The following is a 20695-nucleotide window of genomic DNA, read 5'->3' as shown; positions in this document are numbered from 1 at the left end:
TACTATACACAACCTCTCCACAAAGGGGGCTCTGTTTTTGCAAAAATGTAGATGTGATTGTTTGAATAAAAAACCCAATAGTATATTTTTTATCACAGAAAAGATGAGGAGGTGGTCCAGATCCAAGTTATGAAGAAAGAAAACAACAACACAGAAGTGTTTCCTTATGATCCAGCACCCGCTGAAACTATGAATAATAGATTAACATCAAGTTGAGTATCTCTGTAATGATATGGTTGTGTTAGTGTGATATCATTGAGTCTAGCTTCAAATATGTAAAATACAGGAAAGAAACAATTGTTGTTTTTCCTGTGTAATATTGTGTCACATTAAAGGGGTAGTGCGGCGTTAAACATTTATTCACTAAATAACACACATTACAAAGTTATACAACTTTGTAATGTGTGTTATTTGAGTGAATGGCCCCCTTCCCCGTGTTCCCCCCACCCCGGAAGTGTGGTGCATTATACTCACCGCATTGCTGTCAACCGGCCTCCCGAAGATGACGTAGTTGACCCAAGATGGCGTCCGGGGTCGACAGCAATGCGGTGAGTATAATGCACCACACTTCCGGGGTGGGGGGAACACGGGGAAGGGGGCCATTCACTTAAATAACACACATTACAAAGTTGTATAACTTTGTAATGTGTGTTATTTAGTGAATAAATGTTTAACCCCGCACTACCCCTTTAAAGTCTACTGAAAAACAGCCATCTGTGTTTAGATTGGACTTTAGTGAAGCACATTATTAAATATGGAAAACAGCCACGTTTTCCTCATTTTTATGGACATATTTTGCTTTTATTGTACTGTGCGAACTTTACCAAAAAATGGGGTGGAGACTTAGCACTAGTACAGGCTTTGCACATGAGGTCAAGGCATAAGAGAGATTTTTTTTCCCACATATATCAGGCAGTATAGACTCAGTTATTTTTATGAGAAACTAGATGATGAACCAATAAAACTGGCCATTTTACTGGTAAAACCCCAACATTAATGAAATGCATGCGCTGGTTGGCTGTCTAGTAGTGATTCTCTGAGTATAGTGTGATACTACATGTCCTGTGCTTCTCTTTACCTGGGCCAGTTTTTTATAGAATTTTGGTCTCAACATGGTTTCAACATACAATGGTCGTCCTGGAACCAATTAATATCATATGTTAAGGGACCACTGTATAGTTTGAGGATCCTGTATACTTATAGTATATAATTGGTGAAGAGTGCTGTATACTTGTAGTGTAGAATTGGGGGGCCCTGTATTACCCGTAGTGTATAGTTTGGGGATCCTGTATACCTGTAGTATATTGTTGATGAAGGTGCTGTAAACCTGCAGTGTAGAGTTGAGGCAGGTCCTGTAATTTAGTGTATGGTATGCAGGGTTTTGTATACCTGTAGTGTAAAGTTGGGGTTGGGGGCTGTATACTTGTACCGTATAGTTGGGGTAGGGGGGTCTATCGTTTATTTCTGTGGATCTGTTCTGAGGAAGCTGGCTCCAGCATCCAATTAGATTCCAGCACCCTTTCAAAATGAAAGTAGTAATCCTTTAAGGCTTCCAACTGCCATTACTGCTTGGGAGCTGCAGCGCTAATTATGTCATCTGTGTGTGCAGTGTGGAGATTCTCCCATTCATTTCTATGGGGCGCTCCTGTACATCTGGCAAAGACGGGACCTTGGCTCTAACCTTCTCGGGCACCCAATGTATCTGTGTGCCAAATTTGGGGTCAAATGGTACAGGCGTTCGGAAGTCTATAGAAGACAGACAGACTTTAATTTTTATGATATAGACTAATGCCACAATTGATGGCAAAAATGTATCAGTTGTCATTAGGTAGCCACCTTTTCGTAGAAAGGCCAGACGAGTCATGGATGATATTTTTCCATCTGGCGGTCTAACATCCAGATCGTCCCCGGGGCAGCATCACCAGCTTTATTTCAACCTTTAGTTACCAGTTTCTCCCCACTTTCTCAGTCGCCACGACCAGACAGGAACTCCACAGTTAGGCCCCTTCACACGTCCGGAAAAACCACCCGGATTTCCGGATCCATAGACTTTAATTTGTCACGGACACTCTTCCGGATTTTTACGGAAGGGTGTCCGTTCCGAAAAATAGATCCGGAAAAAACAGGACATGTCCTATTTTTTGTCTAGAATTCCGCCCCGGATGCCCCCATAGAAGTCTATGGGAGCGCCGGAACCGAGGACGCTTTCCTGATGCATAACGCCCCACCCCCGGACTTCAGCGATCGGCGCCCGGCCGCCCCCTATCCTTTTCTCTCACCTCGGGGACTATCAGAAGGAGAAGAGGACTAGGGAAGCCAGGGCAGGATCCAGGACAGGTGAGATTATCCCCTAAAACTACTACTTCCATCATGTCCTGCTGAAAGCCCATGATGGGAGTTGTAGTTCTGCAACATGTGGCCATTCAGGTTCCAGAACTACTCCTCCCATCATGTCCTGCTGACAGTCCATGATGGGAGTTGTAGTTCTGCAACAGGTTAGAGGATGACAGAGTATAGGAGGAGGGAGGCAGTGGCACAGTAGAACTACATCTCCCATCATGGTTTGTGTGGTAATAAGCAAGACTATATCACATAATGGGAGTTGTAGTTCTGCAACAGATTAGAGGATGATACATGGCATCAGGGGGATACGGTGACAAGGTACGCATTGGGGGACGCAGTGGCAGGGTAGACGAGGGGGACGCAGTGGCAGGGTAGACGAGGGGGACGCAGTGGCAGGGTAGACGAGGAGGACGCAGTGGCAGGGTAGACGAGGGGGACGCAGTAGCAGGGTAGACGAGGGGGACGCAGTGGCAGGGTAGACGAGGGGGACGCAGTGGTAGGGTACGCGTTGGGGGACTGAGTGGCAGGGTAGTCGAGGGGGACGCAGTGGCAAGGTAGACGAGGGAAACGCAGTGGCAGGGTAGACGAGGAGGACGCAGTGGCAGCGCAGACGAGGGGGGCGCAGTGGCAGGGTAGACTAGGGGGACGCAGTGGCAGGGTAGACGAGGGGGACGCAGTGGTAGGGTAAGCGTTCCGGGAATGAGTGGCAGGGTAGGCGAGGGGGACGCAGTGGCAGGGTAGACGAGGGGGACGCAGTGGCAGGGTAGACGAGGGGGACGCAGTGGCAGGGTAGACGAGGGGGACGCAGTGGTAGGGTAGACGAGGGGGACGCAGTGGCAGGGTAGACAAGGGGGACGCAGTGGCAGGGTAGACGAGGGGAACGCAGCGGCAGGGTAGACGAGGGAGACACAGTGGCAGGGTAGACGAGGGGCGATGTGGGAACCTGTGATGTATGTTGGCATACTAGACTATATTGAAATCACTTCTTTTTTTTTTTTCTCATCAGGAAATCCTGAAGGCTTTTCCTGATGGTTTCCTGAAGGTAAAAATGGACTACTGTCAGGAAATCCTGATACTTTCCTGATGTCTTTTGAGGCCTCCTGATCAGGATTTCCTGACAGTAAAAACTGACACGGACGTGTGAAGGGGGCCTTAGTGATTGCAAAGGTGTGAATGTGATCATGAGGCCACAGGACCGCAAGCTACAGGAGGGTAGCGGGGGTTGGTATGATGACTTTATTTTCCCACCACCCCCTGCCGGCCTTGGATTTTCACCTTTCACCCAAGTTCTACTTTAACTTGAAACTTACACTGTGGTACAGTAGTCACATAAAGAGAATAATGTATATAATAATAATGCTTTTTTAATATTTTTTTATTATAGGTCACACACAAATATTCCTAAAAAGGCAAATTGTATGACGCCTACTCAGCGTTTTCAAGCTTTCTTTATGGCACCAGTAGTCATTTTCCATCTAAACATTTTAGCTTACTTTGGCTTTCTTCTACTTTTTGCATACGTGTTAATGATTGATTTTCAACCAAGTCCATCGTGGAGAGAACATGTCATCTATTTCTGGCTCTTTTCACTGGTTTGTGAGGAAATTAGGCAGGTATGGAATTCATACACATTTCATTATACATAGCAGTGTTTCTCAATTGAAGTGCTTAGGTACCACCAAATGGTCATGTTTTCAGGGTTTTTCTTAACATCGGGCAGGTGCTTTAACATATGAAATCCCTCTGGCTGAAATGCTTTACCCTGAGGGGTTTGGTTTTGAATGTATTAGCCCAAATTCACACTTGGGGCACATTGGAGTATGTTTAGTGCTGTAATTGTGGTCAGAAATTCCCATGTGCTACCTAAAACAAAATATGACAATAAAATTTTTTATTTATGATGCCAAATTTCTAGACTAGTGCTGATATGTTAGCACATGAAATGCTGAGGCTGATGGTAATTTACTTACCTTATGCTGATTTTGCTAAATCTTGACATCAATCAGTATGTACTACTGCCCAGTGATCTGCCCCGCCCCTCTTTATGAATATAGAGGCAGCACTCTGCAGTGATGTCACTGGCTCACAACACTGCAAAGCGCTAGATGAATATTCATGAGGAGGGACAGGCCAGTGGAGCAGATAGGCGGTAGTCCAGCCCCCAGTGCACTAATCCACCTAATTAACATATTGATTTAGTCAAGATTTAGCAACATTTAAGATGAAAGGTAAGAAAAAATGCCATTTTTGGAACAATACTGGTAAGTATTTTTCTATAATTTTTCTCACTTGACGATACTGTTTAGACTATGTAGAAACAAAAACAGGTACATCATAATTAGTTTGTGGTTTGGTTCTTTTATTATATAGTACATTATGGCGTTCTCTATTTTTGGCTATTTCTGAGGCTCGGTTGATATCTTTAGCTGTATAACCTTAACCAGGATTTCTTAAGAGGGATGCAAGTAACTGTGTTTCTTCATCAAACTGTTTTTTTACAGAACAATTCCTACATATCCTGATAAATTCTAACATGAAGTTTGGTATGGCTGCTACATCGGAGCACCAATAAATAATAATGTCATCGAAATAGTGGCCATACCAAGCGATGTCATCACTAAAAGGATTGAAAACATCAAAAATGTATAGTTTTTCCCGCCATGCAACATATAAATTGGCTATGGCTGGTGAGCATTTAGCACCCAGGGATGCTCCGGTGCATTGTAAATAAAAAGTATTAGAATAAATGGAGCCACATCACAGAGGAAAGAGAATATTGCCACACATTCTCTTTAACGACTTTATCTTAAATGTAGTTATGACTTCACCAGTATATGTATTTCTTTCTAATATCTATCTTTGCAGGTGCTCTATGACCCTGATAGATTTGGTCTTTTGAAACAAGCTTCATTGTACATCAATGACTTCTGGAATAAGCTAGATGTCTGTGCCATTCTGATCTTCATAAGTGGTTTGATCTGCAGGTTAGAAAAAAATGTCCTTTTTTTTGCATTGCATAAAAAAAGTATTGCATATGCATAGGGCTCTGGTCCTTAAAGCCATGTTCTTACTTTGTATGACACCGGCCATTAGGTGACTTGGCCGGGTCATGGAACGGCCGGTGTCAGAAAAGGTCATCCCGGCCGGTACTCCAGCAGCGGCCAGATGATCCTTACTGCTATTGAATTTGGATGCTGGCACATCTTTGTGCGCCCGCATCCGAATTCCCCGCTGCTCACAGAGTGGGTATACCCGTCATGCGGCCGTTAAGGGGAAGCAGAGAGGGCTCCCTCTCTGCAGCCCGCGGTCCCCAGTTGCTATGTGCAGCCAGGGACCGTGGGTATTAGCCGCCGTGGCCGGCTAATTAACTATTCAAATGCAGCTGTCAAAGCTGACAGCTGCATTTGAATACTGTATGTGGCCCCTGTCCCTGGTGTCTAGTGGGGGATTGCGGAGGGGAGATCTGTTCAAATGAGCCGGCCAGGGCTCAGCGTCGGAATGACGCTGATCCCGGCTCAGCAATCTATGTAGATGGTCTGCTGCAGACCATTATAATATAATCTCAAAGGGAGATCAGTGCTGTGTATATAGAAGTCCCCCAGGGGGCTTCATATTACTGTATGTAAAAAAAGAATAAAGTGTTTTTATTAATAAATACCCCCCCCCCCATAATAAAAGTCCAAATCACCCCCCCCCTTTCCCATTTTATAAATATAAATAAATATATAAACAAACATTTGTTATCGCCCGAAATATTAATTTATTTCATTCCTGATCTTGCACGGTAAACAGCGTAAGCGCAAAAAATTCCAAAGTGCAAAATTGCACATTTTTGGTCGCATCAAATCCAGAAAAATTGTAATAAAAAGTGTTTAAAAAGTCGCTTATGCGCAATCAAGGTACCGATAGAAAGTACATTCAATGGCCCAAAAAATGACACCTCACACAGCCCCATAGACCAAAGGATAAAAGCGCTATAAGCATGGCAATAGAGCGATTTTAAGGAACGTTTATTTTCTGTAAAAGGTTTTAATTTTTTACGAACCATCAATTAATATAAAAGCTATACAAGGTGCATATAATTTTAATCATATATACTTGAGGAACATATATAACATGTCAGTTTTTCCATAGGACACGCGGCGTGAAAGCGAAGCCCTCCCGAAGAAAAAGAATTGCGTTTTTTTTCAATTTCACTGCGCATATAATTTTTTTCTGGTTTTGCAGCATATTTTATGCAAAATTCAGCCTGTCATTGCAAAGTACAATTAGTGACACAAAAAATAAGGGCTTGTGTGGGTCCGTAGGTGTAAAAATGCAACTGCTATGGTCTTATACTGTATACACAAGGAGGGGAAAACGCAAAAACTAAAATTAGCCCGGTCCTTAAGGGGTTAAGGTCATTTTGGGCTATGGACCCCTTGATGATGGCCACATTTGTGCCGTGAAAGTGAAAAGGTGTAGCACAGAGGAGACTCTGTACCACCAGAAATAAAGCTTTTATAGGCTCTGGTGGAAAAGCTGTGTTCCCTAGAATGGGGAAGAGTGGGGAAGGAGATGAAGGGGATATCTTCTTTAGGGAAGGAAGAGAACACAATTTTTAGAGTGTACCCAATAGTAGAATGTAGCCGCGCATCCAGTAGGATCTAGGACAACATCTAGAGAGGAATATGGAGAAAGGCCTGTTCCGTAGAGAACCATTGCATTTTCTTTACACCAGTCCATAACCCTTACTAAATGGATAGCTTGATGGTAAGCATTGATATCAGGGAGCCCGATGCCAACATTGCATTTCCTATGAAAGAGGACAGAGCAGGCAATTCTGGCTGACTCATTTCCCCAGACAAATTTACTCAGTAGAAAGTTTAGTGATTTCAGAAAACCACATGGTATGTGAACTAATAGTGCCTGGAAGACATACTGTACAAGATTCTAAGCAAAATGTTAATCTCATATGGCTGAAAGAATCTAATGGTTGTCTGAGCCACATGGAAAAATGGGATAAGCGACTGCATAGAAAAAACATCAATGACAGTCAGTGTAGTATATGGTATATTACCGTTATACTGTGTTATACAGTGTGCCTATTGTATGATGGAATAATGTTCTCTTTAGAGTAGGTTTTATTCAGTAATATTGTAGTGATATGATCGGTCACTATTTATTTAGATTTTTTGTAACCGTAATACTGATAACAGTGGTGATTTTACAGTCTGCTTGTGCAATGACAATATAGAGCTAATAATTACTATATATGGTAGTGATGCTTAATCCAGGAATATTGGTATTTTTGATAACTAATAACCATACATATTTATACCTCATAAATACATTAATTTAGACTTTGGGTATAATAAGTCATTATTGTAATCTCTTTTTACAGGTTAATACCAGCGACATTTTATCCAGGAAGAATAATTCTCTCTCTAGATTTTGTAATTTTTTGCTTGCGTCTCATGCATATCTTTACAATTAGTAAAACTCTTGGACCTAAAATCATTATTGTTAAAAGAATGGTAAGTATTAGCAGCTCATTCAGCAATAATAATGCTAAGCGTTTTAAATAGGAATCATATTTTATTTTCCTATTGTGGTGCAGCAGCGAAACTGAATAGTTACTGCCATGCCCCTTGCAGTTGATCTCTGTTCCCTGTAACAGAAAAATAGATAGACAACACCTTCAATACCGGTACAGTTACATATAGTAACATAGTTAATAAGGTTTAAAAACGACAACCCTACTGTGTTGATCCAGAGAAAGGCTTTGTTCAGACGCTGTAAGAGACCGGCGGTTCCTGTCTCAGAGCCGGTCTCAGAAAAGTTCATCTGGATAATCTTTAGTGCCACTAAGTTCTGATGCCTGGCCATCCGTGCGCGCCCGCATCAGAACTTCCTACTGCACACAATAGAGCTTGTGGCTGAAGCCGCACTCTCCATTGTGTGAACTGACAGGGTTTTCTGCAGCCGCTCTGGCCCGGATTCCCTCAGCCTTCAGCACAATGTCAGTTCCGTACTAATCACGGCCGTTGCAACAACAGCAGTGATTACTGCGGAGCTTACGTTGTGTGAACATGGCCAAAGGCAAAAACCCTCATGAGGCAGATGCCAATTGCTCCATTACAGGCAGAATAATTCCTAAATGACAATAAGAATAAGTCCCTGGATCATCGTACTATCAAAACTAATTTCCATAACCTCCTTTCCTCTAGATGTAGAGAATGTCATGGTTACACGCCTAGGTGTAAAAAGTCTCAAACAACTGACAAGGTGTTGGCACTGATCCACTTACTGGCCAATACTCCAGACCTTAGTGTAATGATTCCATGTGGGGTTATACTCACTCCCATTTCGTGGTACACGCTATATAAATAAGCATATAACAGTTCTCACAGCCAAAGAGCAAGATTTTAGCGGCACTCACTTCTGTCGTTAAAATTATACTTTATTTTGACAAACAGGCATAAACAGCAGGTGCTTTACAATAGTCAATGAGCAACAGCTTTTTAACGTATAAACCGCTTTTTGCGGCTCACACTAAACTTGTGTCATTTAAACCCCCCCTGCAGCAGCTTTATTAGTTGTGTGCCATGTTAGTTGACTCAATAACTAATGGTAATAGGTGTTGTAAAGATGGGGAAAAGAGTCTAACATGTTCCAGAATACATCAAATCTATCAAACAACATACACCTCAGTGATACATTTGGTACTTCTTTGGTCTAGCTTTTCTAGCTTTAGGCTCTCTATAATTGAGCCAGTATTAATATCTGCTCAGCTGTGTGCTAAGTTGGGCCAAAGATGTTCAGGCACACTAATATTTGGTTTCTTTAATGGAGCTGCAAGCTTTGACTCCGCCTAACCTGCATGTCTTACCAATCCTCTCTCCCTGATATCATTTGTTTGGGTAAAGTCATTAGATATCTTTTGATATTTCCCGATGTCTCCCCAATATCTTTTGTTTGGGTAACCATACATTAGATGGTTAGCCAGTTCTGATGCACTTGGTAGGTTCAGTCGGCATTAATTGAAAAAATCTACAGGAAAATCTACAGGAAACAGGAAAAATCTAGAAAATATGTTGCATGTTCTTACATACCTATATAGTTATTATTTCGTAATAATACCATAATGGAATTTTATAACAAATATTCTTTTTTTTTTACCCAATATGGGGAAATTTATTAAACTAAGTATAAAGTTTAATGGTGTAAAACAAGTACATGTTTAAGCAAACCTAATATTACACTTATATTTGTGCCACCCTTGTCATTTGTATTCCGTGGGCTGACATAGCAGGATGGGGGCTTACATTGTAGCTGAATAGTACACCAGCACATAGCTGGTGTTGATTTCATTTTGTTCTGAAGATACAACTCCTATGCTACAAATTTATTATGAGACATTTACTTCTTTATAAATTTGCACCATCCTAAGTCAGCCTCTTTTTGTAAAATGTACCTTAGTGCTTCTACACATGGAGAGTAGATTGCTGTTGGCGTGAAAATATGGTACAGTATGATTTATCTGTTTTTACAGATGAAAGATGTCTTCTTTTTCCTCTTCCTTCTGGCTGTGTGGGTAGTGTCTTTTGGAGTTGCCAAGCAAGCTATATTGATCCATAATGAAATAAGAGTGGATTGGATATTCCGTGGAGTTGTCTACCATTCCTATATGACTTTATTTGGACAGATCCCTTCCTACATAGATGGTATTAAATGCATCTTAACTGATGATGAGGGCAACTTTATATTTATTGCCAATGTATAACTATGTATTTCAGGCTATGTTCACATTACGCAAAAGTACGGCCGTTGTTGCAACTGCCATGCTTTGCACGTGTATGCACATTGCCTCTCCTTCAATGGGATCCCGGACGAAGCGTATGCACATCATATACGCTCCGCTGAGAATCCCATGCGGCGCCACAAAGAACTGACATGTCAGCTTTCAATAGAAAGACCTGTTGGTTCACACAATGAAGCGTGTGGCATCAGCCGCTTGCTTCAGTGTGTGCTATGAGAGTTCTGATGCGGGAGTGTGGTGATGCGCCCGCATCGAAACAATGCGGCCGGAAAGATCATCTGACCGGGATGATCTTTGCAGAGACTCACCGTTCCGTGACATGTGAAAGTGTACCTGCACTTTCTTTTATTTTTTTATCTCTACTATATTTGTGATATACTGTATGACAACAGTGCTACTGCAATTTTACCAGTGGTGCTTGTTCATAAGTTCATAGTCACTGTTTTCAGTCTTCAGAGAATCAGGGATGGTTTCTCAATTTCCTTGCTAGTTTGCCAGCACTTTGCTTTCTAAACTTATTGCAATTCCCAACATGGTCTCTCTGCTGCCACCAAGAGCTGTGTCGTGAACTAAAGGTCTGCACAAACCCTACGCCTGACACAGCTACATAGCTGCATGCAGTATTAGTGATACTGAGACTCCCCTAAAATGTATTGTAATGCATATTAGCGTTAGAGTAGATACTACAATTGAGGAAGCAGCAGTATGATATCGCTGCAGTTGCGGCACTGTAAAGCAGCGAGTGGTGATTGACAGTTAACCCAACTTGCTCTGCTACACTGTGCTGCAGCTGCAGCGGTAGTGACACAGACAGCTTTCCCAGTTTTAATGTCTTTTCTAATGCGAATATGCATTAGATTTAATGTTAGGGGAACCTCGGTATCGCTAATCTGACATATAGCCGTATTGGTACCAGGGCTTTTGCAGCCCTGCAGTTCACAACACAGCCACTGCTTTAATAAAGGTATATTACTTTGTAATATAAATTAAAATATATATACTTGTATACATACATAATTTATTCCATTGACTGGCAGCAGTAGGGATCAACACAGCCCTTTTGCTGCTTTCAGCGTTTCGTCCCTTACTATTGCCAGTCAATGGAAGCAAATATGTACATAAAAAACTTTTCTTTTTTTTTTAAACAAAGTTACAATGTACTATAACTTTATTAAAGTAATGTATTTGAGATCACTTTCATTTTTAGGATCACCCCTTTCATTTGTTAATGTAACAAGTAAATTTATATTTAGAGATGAGCTAATTTACAGCAATAACGAAAGGAAATGGGAGAGGCACAGAGGAGTGGCAAGTTAAAAAGCAGTTGGGTGATAAGCAGACTGACGAGCTAACAAAGCGATTTGCTTCATTACTGTATAATAGCTCATCTATATTTCCTATATACTATATAAAAGAAATGTAAAAAAAAAAAAAATCACCAAAATACACCTACTCCACTTAGAAGTACAGAACTATAATATGGCTATATGTGTAGTGATAAACCCTGCAATGCTTAGAAGGTCCGTAGAGGGTTATGACTGCACATGTTTTGTGCCATCCGTTCATTCTTAGGGATATTTCACTTCTGTGTTCAATATGTGTGAGGGTCCTAGCATTTGGACCCCCCCAATGATCAATATCCTCTATCCTATGGATTTCAAGATAATGACAGTATTGGCAAAATGACATTTAATGTAGTCTATAACATTCAAAAATGTTGCTGCATTGTATACCTTATTAACATGCTAAAATGGGTGTTTTTTGTACTTTCAAGGGGTGAATTTTAATATCGACCAGTGTACTGTAAATGGGACTGATCCAAATAAGCAGAAATGTCCTGAATCAAACAAGGAAAACCTTCAGCCTGTTTTTCCTCAGTGGCTTACTGTTCTTTTACTGTGTCTCTACCTGCTTTTCACCAACATTCTACTGTTAAATCTTCTAATTGCAATGTTTAAGTAAGTGATTGTGTGATACTTATTTATAAATATGGGAATTGGATTTGGAATAGGAGGAAATACAGACATCTTTAAATTTACATGTTTTGTAATTGTATAGACTAAATGTTGATTAATTGAACATTTTTCTTACTATTAGTAGGGAATCTCACTATTTCTGTCATCTCACGTCATCTCTCTTTTTTTCGAGGTGCCATAGTGAAGTTCCACTGCCAAGGCAGAGTGAAGTGTTTCAGCAGTCCTCTCAAATATTTCTGTTCAGCTGGAGGCCCCTCAGGTCCAGCCTTCAAACTCTTAGACCCCCTTCCCCCTTTATTAGGTTTCCCTTATTAACACAAGTCACATATCAAAAGAATCATGTAATGTACACTCCAGAACACTATATCATGAACTCCTCCCCATTTGGTGTACTGTTACTTGTATTAGGAATATGTAGGCATCAGTTCCACATTGTAAGTGGAAGACATAGGCCACGTCCACATGTTTTTTTTTTTTTTTTTTACCCCATGCATTTCTATGGGGATCCGCACAATGGTTCATTAAGAGCACATTTTTACTGACACAGATTTTAAGCCATGCTGCAGAAAAAAGTCTGCCGTGTGAATGTACTTATACGTGTAATAGGATAATCTGCAGGTGAAGAGAAGAACATTAATTAAGAACAATGGCATCTGTCATGTGAACAGGCAGTCAAGACTGGGCCATAGGCACCTTAGAATGGTAGTTTTTATAGAGTCTTCACAGTATGCAGTTGTTCAAACAAAGGAAGAAAGTTGCAAACTAACAAGAGTGTGTATATGGTAAGAGAAGGCTAGCCCATCTGGTGTGACCCCACTAAAGAGCTACTGTAGCACAAACCACTGAAAAGGTTAATAATAGCTGATGGATGTCAGAACATACAATGTCCATTGTAATTACAATGAGCATCACTAGTTTACTGTTACTAGTTGGCCTGGTGTGATGAATTATCTTTTTTAACATCATGTGGTTGGCCAGGTTCCCCACTTACCTGGGGATGAATGCAAGGCAGTGCAAGCAGTATGATGCCCTGGCAATGTTCTGTCTGGAAACCTTGGATTCTGACATTTATGTGGATGTTACTTTGTCATATACCATCTACCTACACACAATCTTCCGGTAAGGTTTTCCCTAATGACAGTGACCTATTTCAGCTAAATTCTTCAGATCTCAACTGGATCAAGCATCTTTAGGATGTGTTAAGCCCCTATTCCACAAGCCGACTCGTTCTCCGCTCACTGCTGCTGCTATTACATGCGTTGGCAGTGAGCGGGGTAAGTACAGGGGGGGCCGCAGGGAGCTGAGGGGGGGCTGCCTGGGTGATTGCTAGATTGTCCGGGCAGCCCATAGCATATAGCAGCGCCTGCTGCCACCGCTCCTATTCCATAGAGAGACAGCAGCAGATCGCTGCTATATGAGTCGTTTGTTTTTCAACATGGTGAAAAACAAACGACTGCAACTATCAGCCGACATGAACAATGTCGGCTGATCATTGCCTTCTATGCCACGGGACGATTATCGTCCGTAACGGCCGATATTGCCGAATACGGCCGATAATCGTTCCGTGGAATAGGGCGTTTAGAAACAGCTGTGAAAGTTTTATGTGCCCTGATACAAATAAACACATATATCCTGTGTGCATTGACCAATCACTCACCCTACCTCTACCTGACAATGTTAGGGCAGTGAGTATGCAAAGAGAAGCCCAATTAATCAATAAATTACTGGATTCTGAGAACCTAATAGAGATTTAAAAATTTTAAAATAAAGAAAAGCCAGAATAAATTACTTACAAAAAATAATAATAACACAAAAATAATAAAATCACATTACGTAAATCTTCTATTAAATAGGCAATCATATTAAACATCTTAGAGACCAACGGTCTGGCTGCAACTTAGGGAATGATACATGTTTGCCTGGTTTTCCAGTCTATACAGTATATGAGCTTTAGGACTGCTTATGATAATTTTTTTCCATCTCATACGAGCTTCAGATAAAAGAATTAGATGTTAGCCATTACAGGCAAATATAATATTACAGTATATCTATAATTATTTGTATACAGTATTAAAAAACCATTGCATAGTATTAGAAGATGCATACATTTTTGATTCCCATGATCCAAATAGTCTCAAATCTATTTAGTATGCTGAGGCCTGGGCCATAGGATACGGGGTCTGCCCAGTTTTCAGAAAGCACAAGCAAATTTTTAAGTGCATACTGTTGTTCTTTACAGCAGATTGCTTGACAGGTGCAACCAGGAGTGGTTGTTCCCCATAGCAAACGTTTGTATGCGCCTCTTCCCTATTTGCCAGTGCCATATAAAAAGGGCTTGTTTGGGGAGCAGAGGATGGCTGTGTGGCATCTTAGCTTGTACTATCAGCCACATGGCTCAGACAGCTGATGCAGTGACATTATTGACATTAGGGGGCTCGCTGTAGGAACACTCTTTAGGTTATGGTTAAACCAGCCCTGTCCTCATACACCTGCTACCAATTAGCAGGACACTGTGTGCAAATTAACTTAATTTCTGTGGTTTTAGAAACAAATTGTACATACCATTAAAACTGCGGTCTAATTTTTTTGTTGATTGATTGTTGTGAACATTTTGTCCATCCATCTAATATGAATTAGAATAGTTAAGTATATGAATAGAATGGTTGTCCTTTCACCTAATTTGTTTACATTGATATTTATTTTTCTTAGTTATACTTTTCAACAAGTACAAGAACATACAGATCAGATCTGGAAATTTCAAAGACATGATTTAATAGAAGAGTATCATGGTCGACCACCAGCCCCTCCTCCTTTTATCCTTTTTAATCACCTACATCTGTTTATTAAGTGTGTCATCCTTCATGAACCTGCAGGGAGACAAAAGCAGCTAAGTAAGTCTTCTAAAAATCAATGGAAATGTTATCTACAGAAATTACATGCCATAACTTGCAGTGGTTGCACCACCAGAGGTCCTTAAAACAAAGGATAGCCTTAGGCTATGTTCAGACAAGTCAAAAATAGAGAAAAGGCAGTCGCTTTTGCAGTTTAAGGCTCTGTTCACACTATGTATATTTGAGGCTGTATAGCAACCAAAACCAGGAGTGGATTGAAAACACAGAAAGGATCTGTTCACATAATATTGAAATTGAGTGGATGGCCGCCATTTAATGGCAAATATTTGCTGTTATTTTAAAACAACGGCTGTTATATTGAAATAATGGCCGTTATTTACTGTTATATGGCAGCCATCCACTCAATTTCACCATTGTGTGAACAGATCCTTTCTGTGTTTTCAATCCACTCCTGGTTTTGGTTGCTATGAGGACCTGACATGAGGACCAAATACAGCCTGAAATATATGTAGTGTGAACATAGCCTAAGGCTGCGTTCACACTACGTATATTTCAGTCAGTATATGTATATTTCAGTCAGTATTGCAACCAAAACCAGGAGTGGATTAAAAACACAGAAAGGCTCTGTTCACACAATGTTGAAATTGAGTGGATGGCCGCCATTTAATGGCAAATATTTGCTGTTATTTTAGAACAACGGCTGTTATATTGAAATAATGGCAGTTATTTACTGTTATATGGCGGCCATCCACTCAATTTTAACATTGTGTGAACAGATCCTTTCTGTGTTTTTAATCCACTCCTGGTTTTGGTTGCAATACTGACTGAAATATACGTAGTGTGAACGCAGCCTAAGGCTATATTCACACTACTTAAATTCCTCCTTCATCATCTATAGGTGTTTATAGGACACCTTACACTATTAGGTATAAGCTTAGCTTGTTTTAAATTACCACGAGTTGTTTGAGTGGCAAGTGTTATATACATCTGAAAATGCACCGCATCAAGGTTGGTACACAATGGCACAAAAATGCCCTTCGCTTAAGAAGTTTTTAACGGCTACTTATGTTTTGAACCATTTTTTCCCCTCTACAATGTTTTACCTTTAATATGTTTAATTCTCACGGGGTCATTGCCTCTTTCCAATGCCGTCTGAATTCACAATATCCTGTGAGTTCTGGTGTTATCTCTTAACGGTATCACTAAAAAACCTCCAGTAAAGACAAAAAGTTCTTGTTTGTTGCTTATTGTTAAATTGTTTTTATGTAGCTGCATAGATCCATAAGTAAACACCATCTGCGCTGGACATCATAATCCGTGCAATAAGCTGTACGAAGCGAGGGACCGTAGTTATTATAATTCACTACACTAAGTTACGGTCATGTGACGATAGATGTCACACATCAAGTGTGGCTTGCGCTCCAGCTCTAGTCAACAGTCCAGTGGTTTATCTTACGGTCATGTTACGGTCACGTGACGATTGATGTCACGCCGGGGGCGTAACCACATCAAGTGTAGCTTGCGCTCCAGCTTTAGGCAACAGTCCATTGATCTATCTCATGTGCGTTCCAGCGGGCGGAAGCACATGGCTACGTTACATCAGATCCTGTAAAGGAGGGACAGGATGGAACGCACGCCTGCGTTCCACAAGGCGGAAGTAGGTGTTTGTGCACCGGTGGCGGCTTACATCGTGGATGGGCAGTTACCAACTATTTAAGGTAGGGCAGACAGCTAGACGCAGCAGCTTCTCAACACACCCCACATCGGGAACATTGTTTGGGGGTGTCTATCTGTCACCCCGCTGTGGCCATCCATCGCTATATGCATGCGGGGCATGTTTATCCTTGGACCCTGAATTGGCCATCTTTCTAGATGAGTATATCTCTCCTTTATATCTATATCTGGTCTAGTATGTATTCTTGTCTAGGTCCAAATATATACTGCAGTGTTCTCCTTATCTGTTAAATATATTTGTGGGTTGAACTCTATTGGTTGAGCAATATACTGCTGTGGTCTCTACGTATGTGATTCTGGCATTGTAGGTGTGGTTCTATCATTACAACCACATGGGAGAGACAATCACACTACATGTTATTGTGTATCAGAAGCCATTGTGTGTTTTTTATCTTGTAGTGGTGCAGATTGTAATATCTATTTATATCTTTAAATGATCATTGTTTATTGATTCCCTGATGAACCCGTAGTAAATAGACGGGGGAAACGCGTAGGAATATTTATATTTAACTGGATCTGTTGATCATTATTGTACATAATTTATGGAGTGTACACGGTTCATTTCATTTCATTAGTTTTGGGGGAATTATTTTGTAGGGACACATGGTGTTTATTGTTTTCTCCCGCGCACTTATTTGAGAGTAGGGACCGCCATCGTGGTTGGGGCCACCCTGCTAAGGAGGTGACCACCCCAAAAGGCAGGGATAGACTATCTTCTTTTAGTGCAGAGTGCACTATCCCCACCCACACCTTGGTTCTATTTTGTTTTCAGGTTCCTCTATCCACCATGCTCTGTTTGTACGTGGGAGTAAGTTGTCACAGTGTTTTGTCACGATTATTTTCTTTCTTTTTTTATATTATTTTCGGTTAAAAGTAGTGATAAGATTTTAGCGAGCTATTAAAAGTTATGTTTTAAGCCTCATTTAGTCAACTACTCCTGTCAGGCTCTAAATTATTCTAGTGACTATAGGGCTATCCTATCTGGCGGTTAGCAGAGACCCATATATTGTGTCTGCATGTTTTGGAATATATTCACACTACGTATATGTCCGGCCGCATATTTTACGCGGCCGGACATATACGTGTGAAACTCCGGCCGGGGATTAACGTAAGTTGCGGCCGGCTACGTACGGTCCGCGAACTTACGCCCGTAGTCTACTTACGCTTCCCGAGCGCCGTACGTAGTGATCTGACAGCGGTCTTTTACTTGGATATCCTCGGCTAGCCCCGGACACCCCACAGAACCTTTTGGATCGGCAAATCAAAGTGCAAAAATGAAGAAATCACCACTCCGTACAGGACCGCATGTTACGCTACAGGCGTAAGTTACAGCATTTCCGTCCAGAAACAATGGTCTGGTTCATTTTTTACGGCGCCACATACGATCCGGGCGTAAGTTCTTATGTAGTGTGAACTGTGCAGCCGTAGATCGTATACTTTCCATTGTACGCAAACTACGTAAATCTCCGGCCGCTTATTCACGGAACGCGCTACGGCCAGAAACTTACGTAGTGTGAACATAGCCTTAAATAACGTCCGGTTTTGCCACGATTTAACTGACCGAAACGGCAATGTATTGAAGTCGATGGAAAGACGAACGTCCAATACACACAATGTAATAAATAACGGACGTTATTACCACAGGCAGCAAAATAATGTTTATGTTCATTATTTTCGGACATCTTTTGCAAACAGCGGATGTTTTTTATTAGTTGTTCACACAAAGTTTTTCTTTTGTCACCCTTCGTTCTCCATTTTTACTATTAAATTCAATGGACTTTTCAATTAGGCCACACCCAAAGGCCAATGAGTAACCGAAACTAGAATAATGTACCAATAGCTGTCATTGCACTAAGGGAAGGCTAAACAGCTAAATGACGTCCGTTATTTTAGACTCAAAATGAGAGACATCATTTTAACCCCTTCACGTCAGCCATCTGTATATATACGTTCCTATTGCACATGCCCCGTGCAATAGGAATGTACATATACGTTCCTGACTGACAGGGGCTTTGTGATGAGAACGGGATCGCTGCAGGGACAGCGATCCCGCTCTCATCTGTGTACAGCACCGGAGATAATGAGGATCAGCTGCGATTCCGCAGCTGACCCCCATTAACCCCTTAGTGACCGCAGAAACGGCGGTCACTAATGGGCCAGTGCCGCCGCTGTATTTCATCTCCCCCCACCGTGAATCCACGGTGGGGGGAGATGAAATAAGTAAAAATCAGACCCCAGATCAGCCCCCTAGTTTCCCAGTCACTAAGCCCCCCTCCCGCGGCGGCCATCGGATCCAAGATGGCCGCCGCGATCACTGTGAACAGACTAATGTCTGTTCACAGTGCTCAAAAAAGAAAAATGAATGAAAGCCCCATGCTCTCCGCCACCGGAGAGCATGGGGCAGTCATCGGGACCCCCCCTGTGGGGTCCCGGTACAAGCGATCAGCGGTATATACTATATACCGCTGATCGCTTGTGCCATGTGCCGCCGGCACTTTTTATCCCCTGTCACCATGAATGATTGGTGACAGGGGATAAAAAGTGATGTCCTCCCCACCCCCCAAGTCGCCCCCCACCCCCCCTGTCACCCCCGTCCCCCAGTCACCCCCCCTTCCCCATATACTCACCTGCTCCTGGAGCTCCTTCCTCTTCCGTGTCCTGGCTGGTTATGAAGTGCGCATGCGCTCCACAACCAGCCAAGCTCTGAAAATTTAAAGTGACAGAGACCAATTTGGTCTCTGTCACTGAACTATGATTACTGTGACCACCGCACCTTGCCTCTGACCACCGCACGTCGCCTCTGACCACCGCACGTCGCCTATGACCACCGCACGTCGCCTATGACCACCGCACGTCGCCTATGACCACCGCACCTTGCATCTGACCACCGCACCTTGCCTCTGAACACTGCACCTTGCCTCTAACCACCCCAAATTGCCAGTGACCCCCTCCAGATTGCCCGTAACCACGCCAGATTACAGGTACCCACCTCTGATTACCTATTAGCACTTCAGTTTATCTGTAACCACAGCAGGTTGCCTGTAACCACCCCAGATTGTCTGTAACCACCCCAGATTGTCCGTAACCACCCCAGATTGTCCGTAACCACCCCAGATTGTCCGTAACCACCCCACGTTGCCTGTAACCACAGCAGGTTGCCTGTAACCACCCTAGATTGTCTGTAACCACAGCAGGTTGCCCGTAACCACCCCAGGTTGCCTGTAACCACCCCAGATTGTCCGTAACCACCCCAGATTGTCCGCAACCACCCCAGATTGTCCGCAACCACCCCAGATTGTCCGTAACCACAGCAGGTTGCCTGTAACCATACCAGATTGTCTGTAACCACAGCAGGTTGTCCTTATTCACCCCACGTTGCCTGTAACCACCCCAGGTTGCCTCTAACCACACCAGGTTGCCTGTAACCACCCCAGGTTGTCGTAACCACAGCAGGTTGCCTGTGACCACCCCATGTTGACCGTATCCACCCCAGATTATCCGTAACCACCCCAGATTACCCGTAACCACCTCAGACTGCCCGTAACCACCCCAGATTACCCGTAACCACCCCAGACTGCCCGTAACCACCTCAGACTGCCCGTAACCACCTCAGACTGCCCGTAACCACCTCTAGATTACCCGGAACCACCCCAGACTGACCGTAACCACCCCACATTACCTGTAATCTAATTTTTTTTATTGTATTTTAGTAACTGCGCTATTCTAATAACTGTTACTAGCTGCGGTTTTGCTCCAGCAAATTGGCGCTCCTTCCCTTCTGAGCCCTGCTGTGTGCCCATACAGTGGTTTATGCCCACATATGGGGTACCGTTGTACTCAGGAGAACCTGTGTTACAGATTTTGGGGTACATTTTTTCTCCTGTTCCTTGTGAAATTTAGAAATTTCAAACTAAACCAACATATTTTTGGAAAAATTCAAGTTTTTCATTTTTACTGGCCAATTTTGAATACTTTCCTCTAATACCTGT

At 42.3% G+C, this 20695-nt stretch overlaps 1 protein-coding gene across 1 annotated transcript in view; it reads left to right on the top strand.

Moving 5' to 3' along the window:
• The window catches only part of TRPM2 (transient receptor potential cation channel subfamily M member 2), an 82043-nt gene that overhangs the window by 38695 nt on the left and 22653 nt on the right, over positions 1-20695 (top strand). Inside the window, exons 16-21 of the mRNA XM_069985318.1 lie at positions 3728-3956; positions 5209-5327; positions 7727-7859; positions 9878-10049; positions 11919-12102; positions 14830-15011. Coding sequence (XP_069841419.1) covers positions 3728-3956; positions 5209-5327; positions 7727-7859; positions 9878-10049; positions 11919-12102; positions 14830-15011 — 1019 coding nt within the window. The remainder of the gene's footprint in view (positions 1-3727; positions 3957-5208; positions 5328-7726; positions 7860-9877; positions 10050-11918; positions 12103-14829; positions 15012-20695) is intronic.

Source organism: Dendropsophus ebraccatus, chromosome 9, assembly GCF_027789765.1.
Source record: "Dendropsophus ebraccatus isolate aDenEbr1 chromosome 9, aDenEbr1.pat, whole genome shotgun sequence".
In the NCBI taxonomy this organism is placed as follows: domain Eukaryota; kingdom Metazoa; phylum Chordata; class Amphibia; order Anura; family Hylidae; genus Dendropsophus; species Dendropsophus ebraccatus.
The sequence above is the reverse complement of the archived record's forward strand: the minus strand, read 5'-3'. Positions and strand labels throughout refer to the sequence as shown.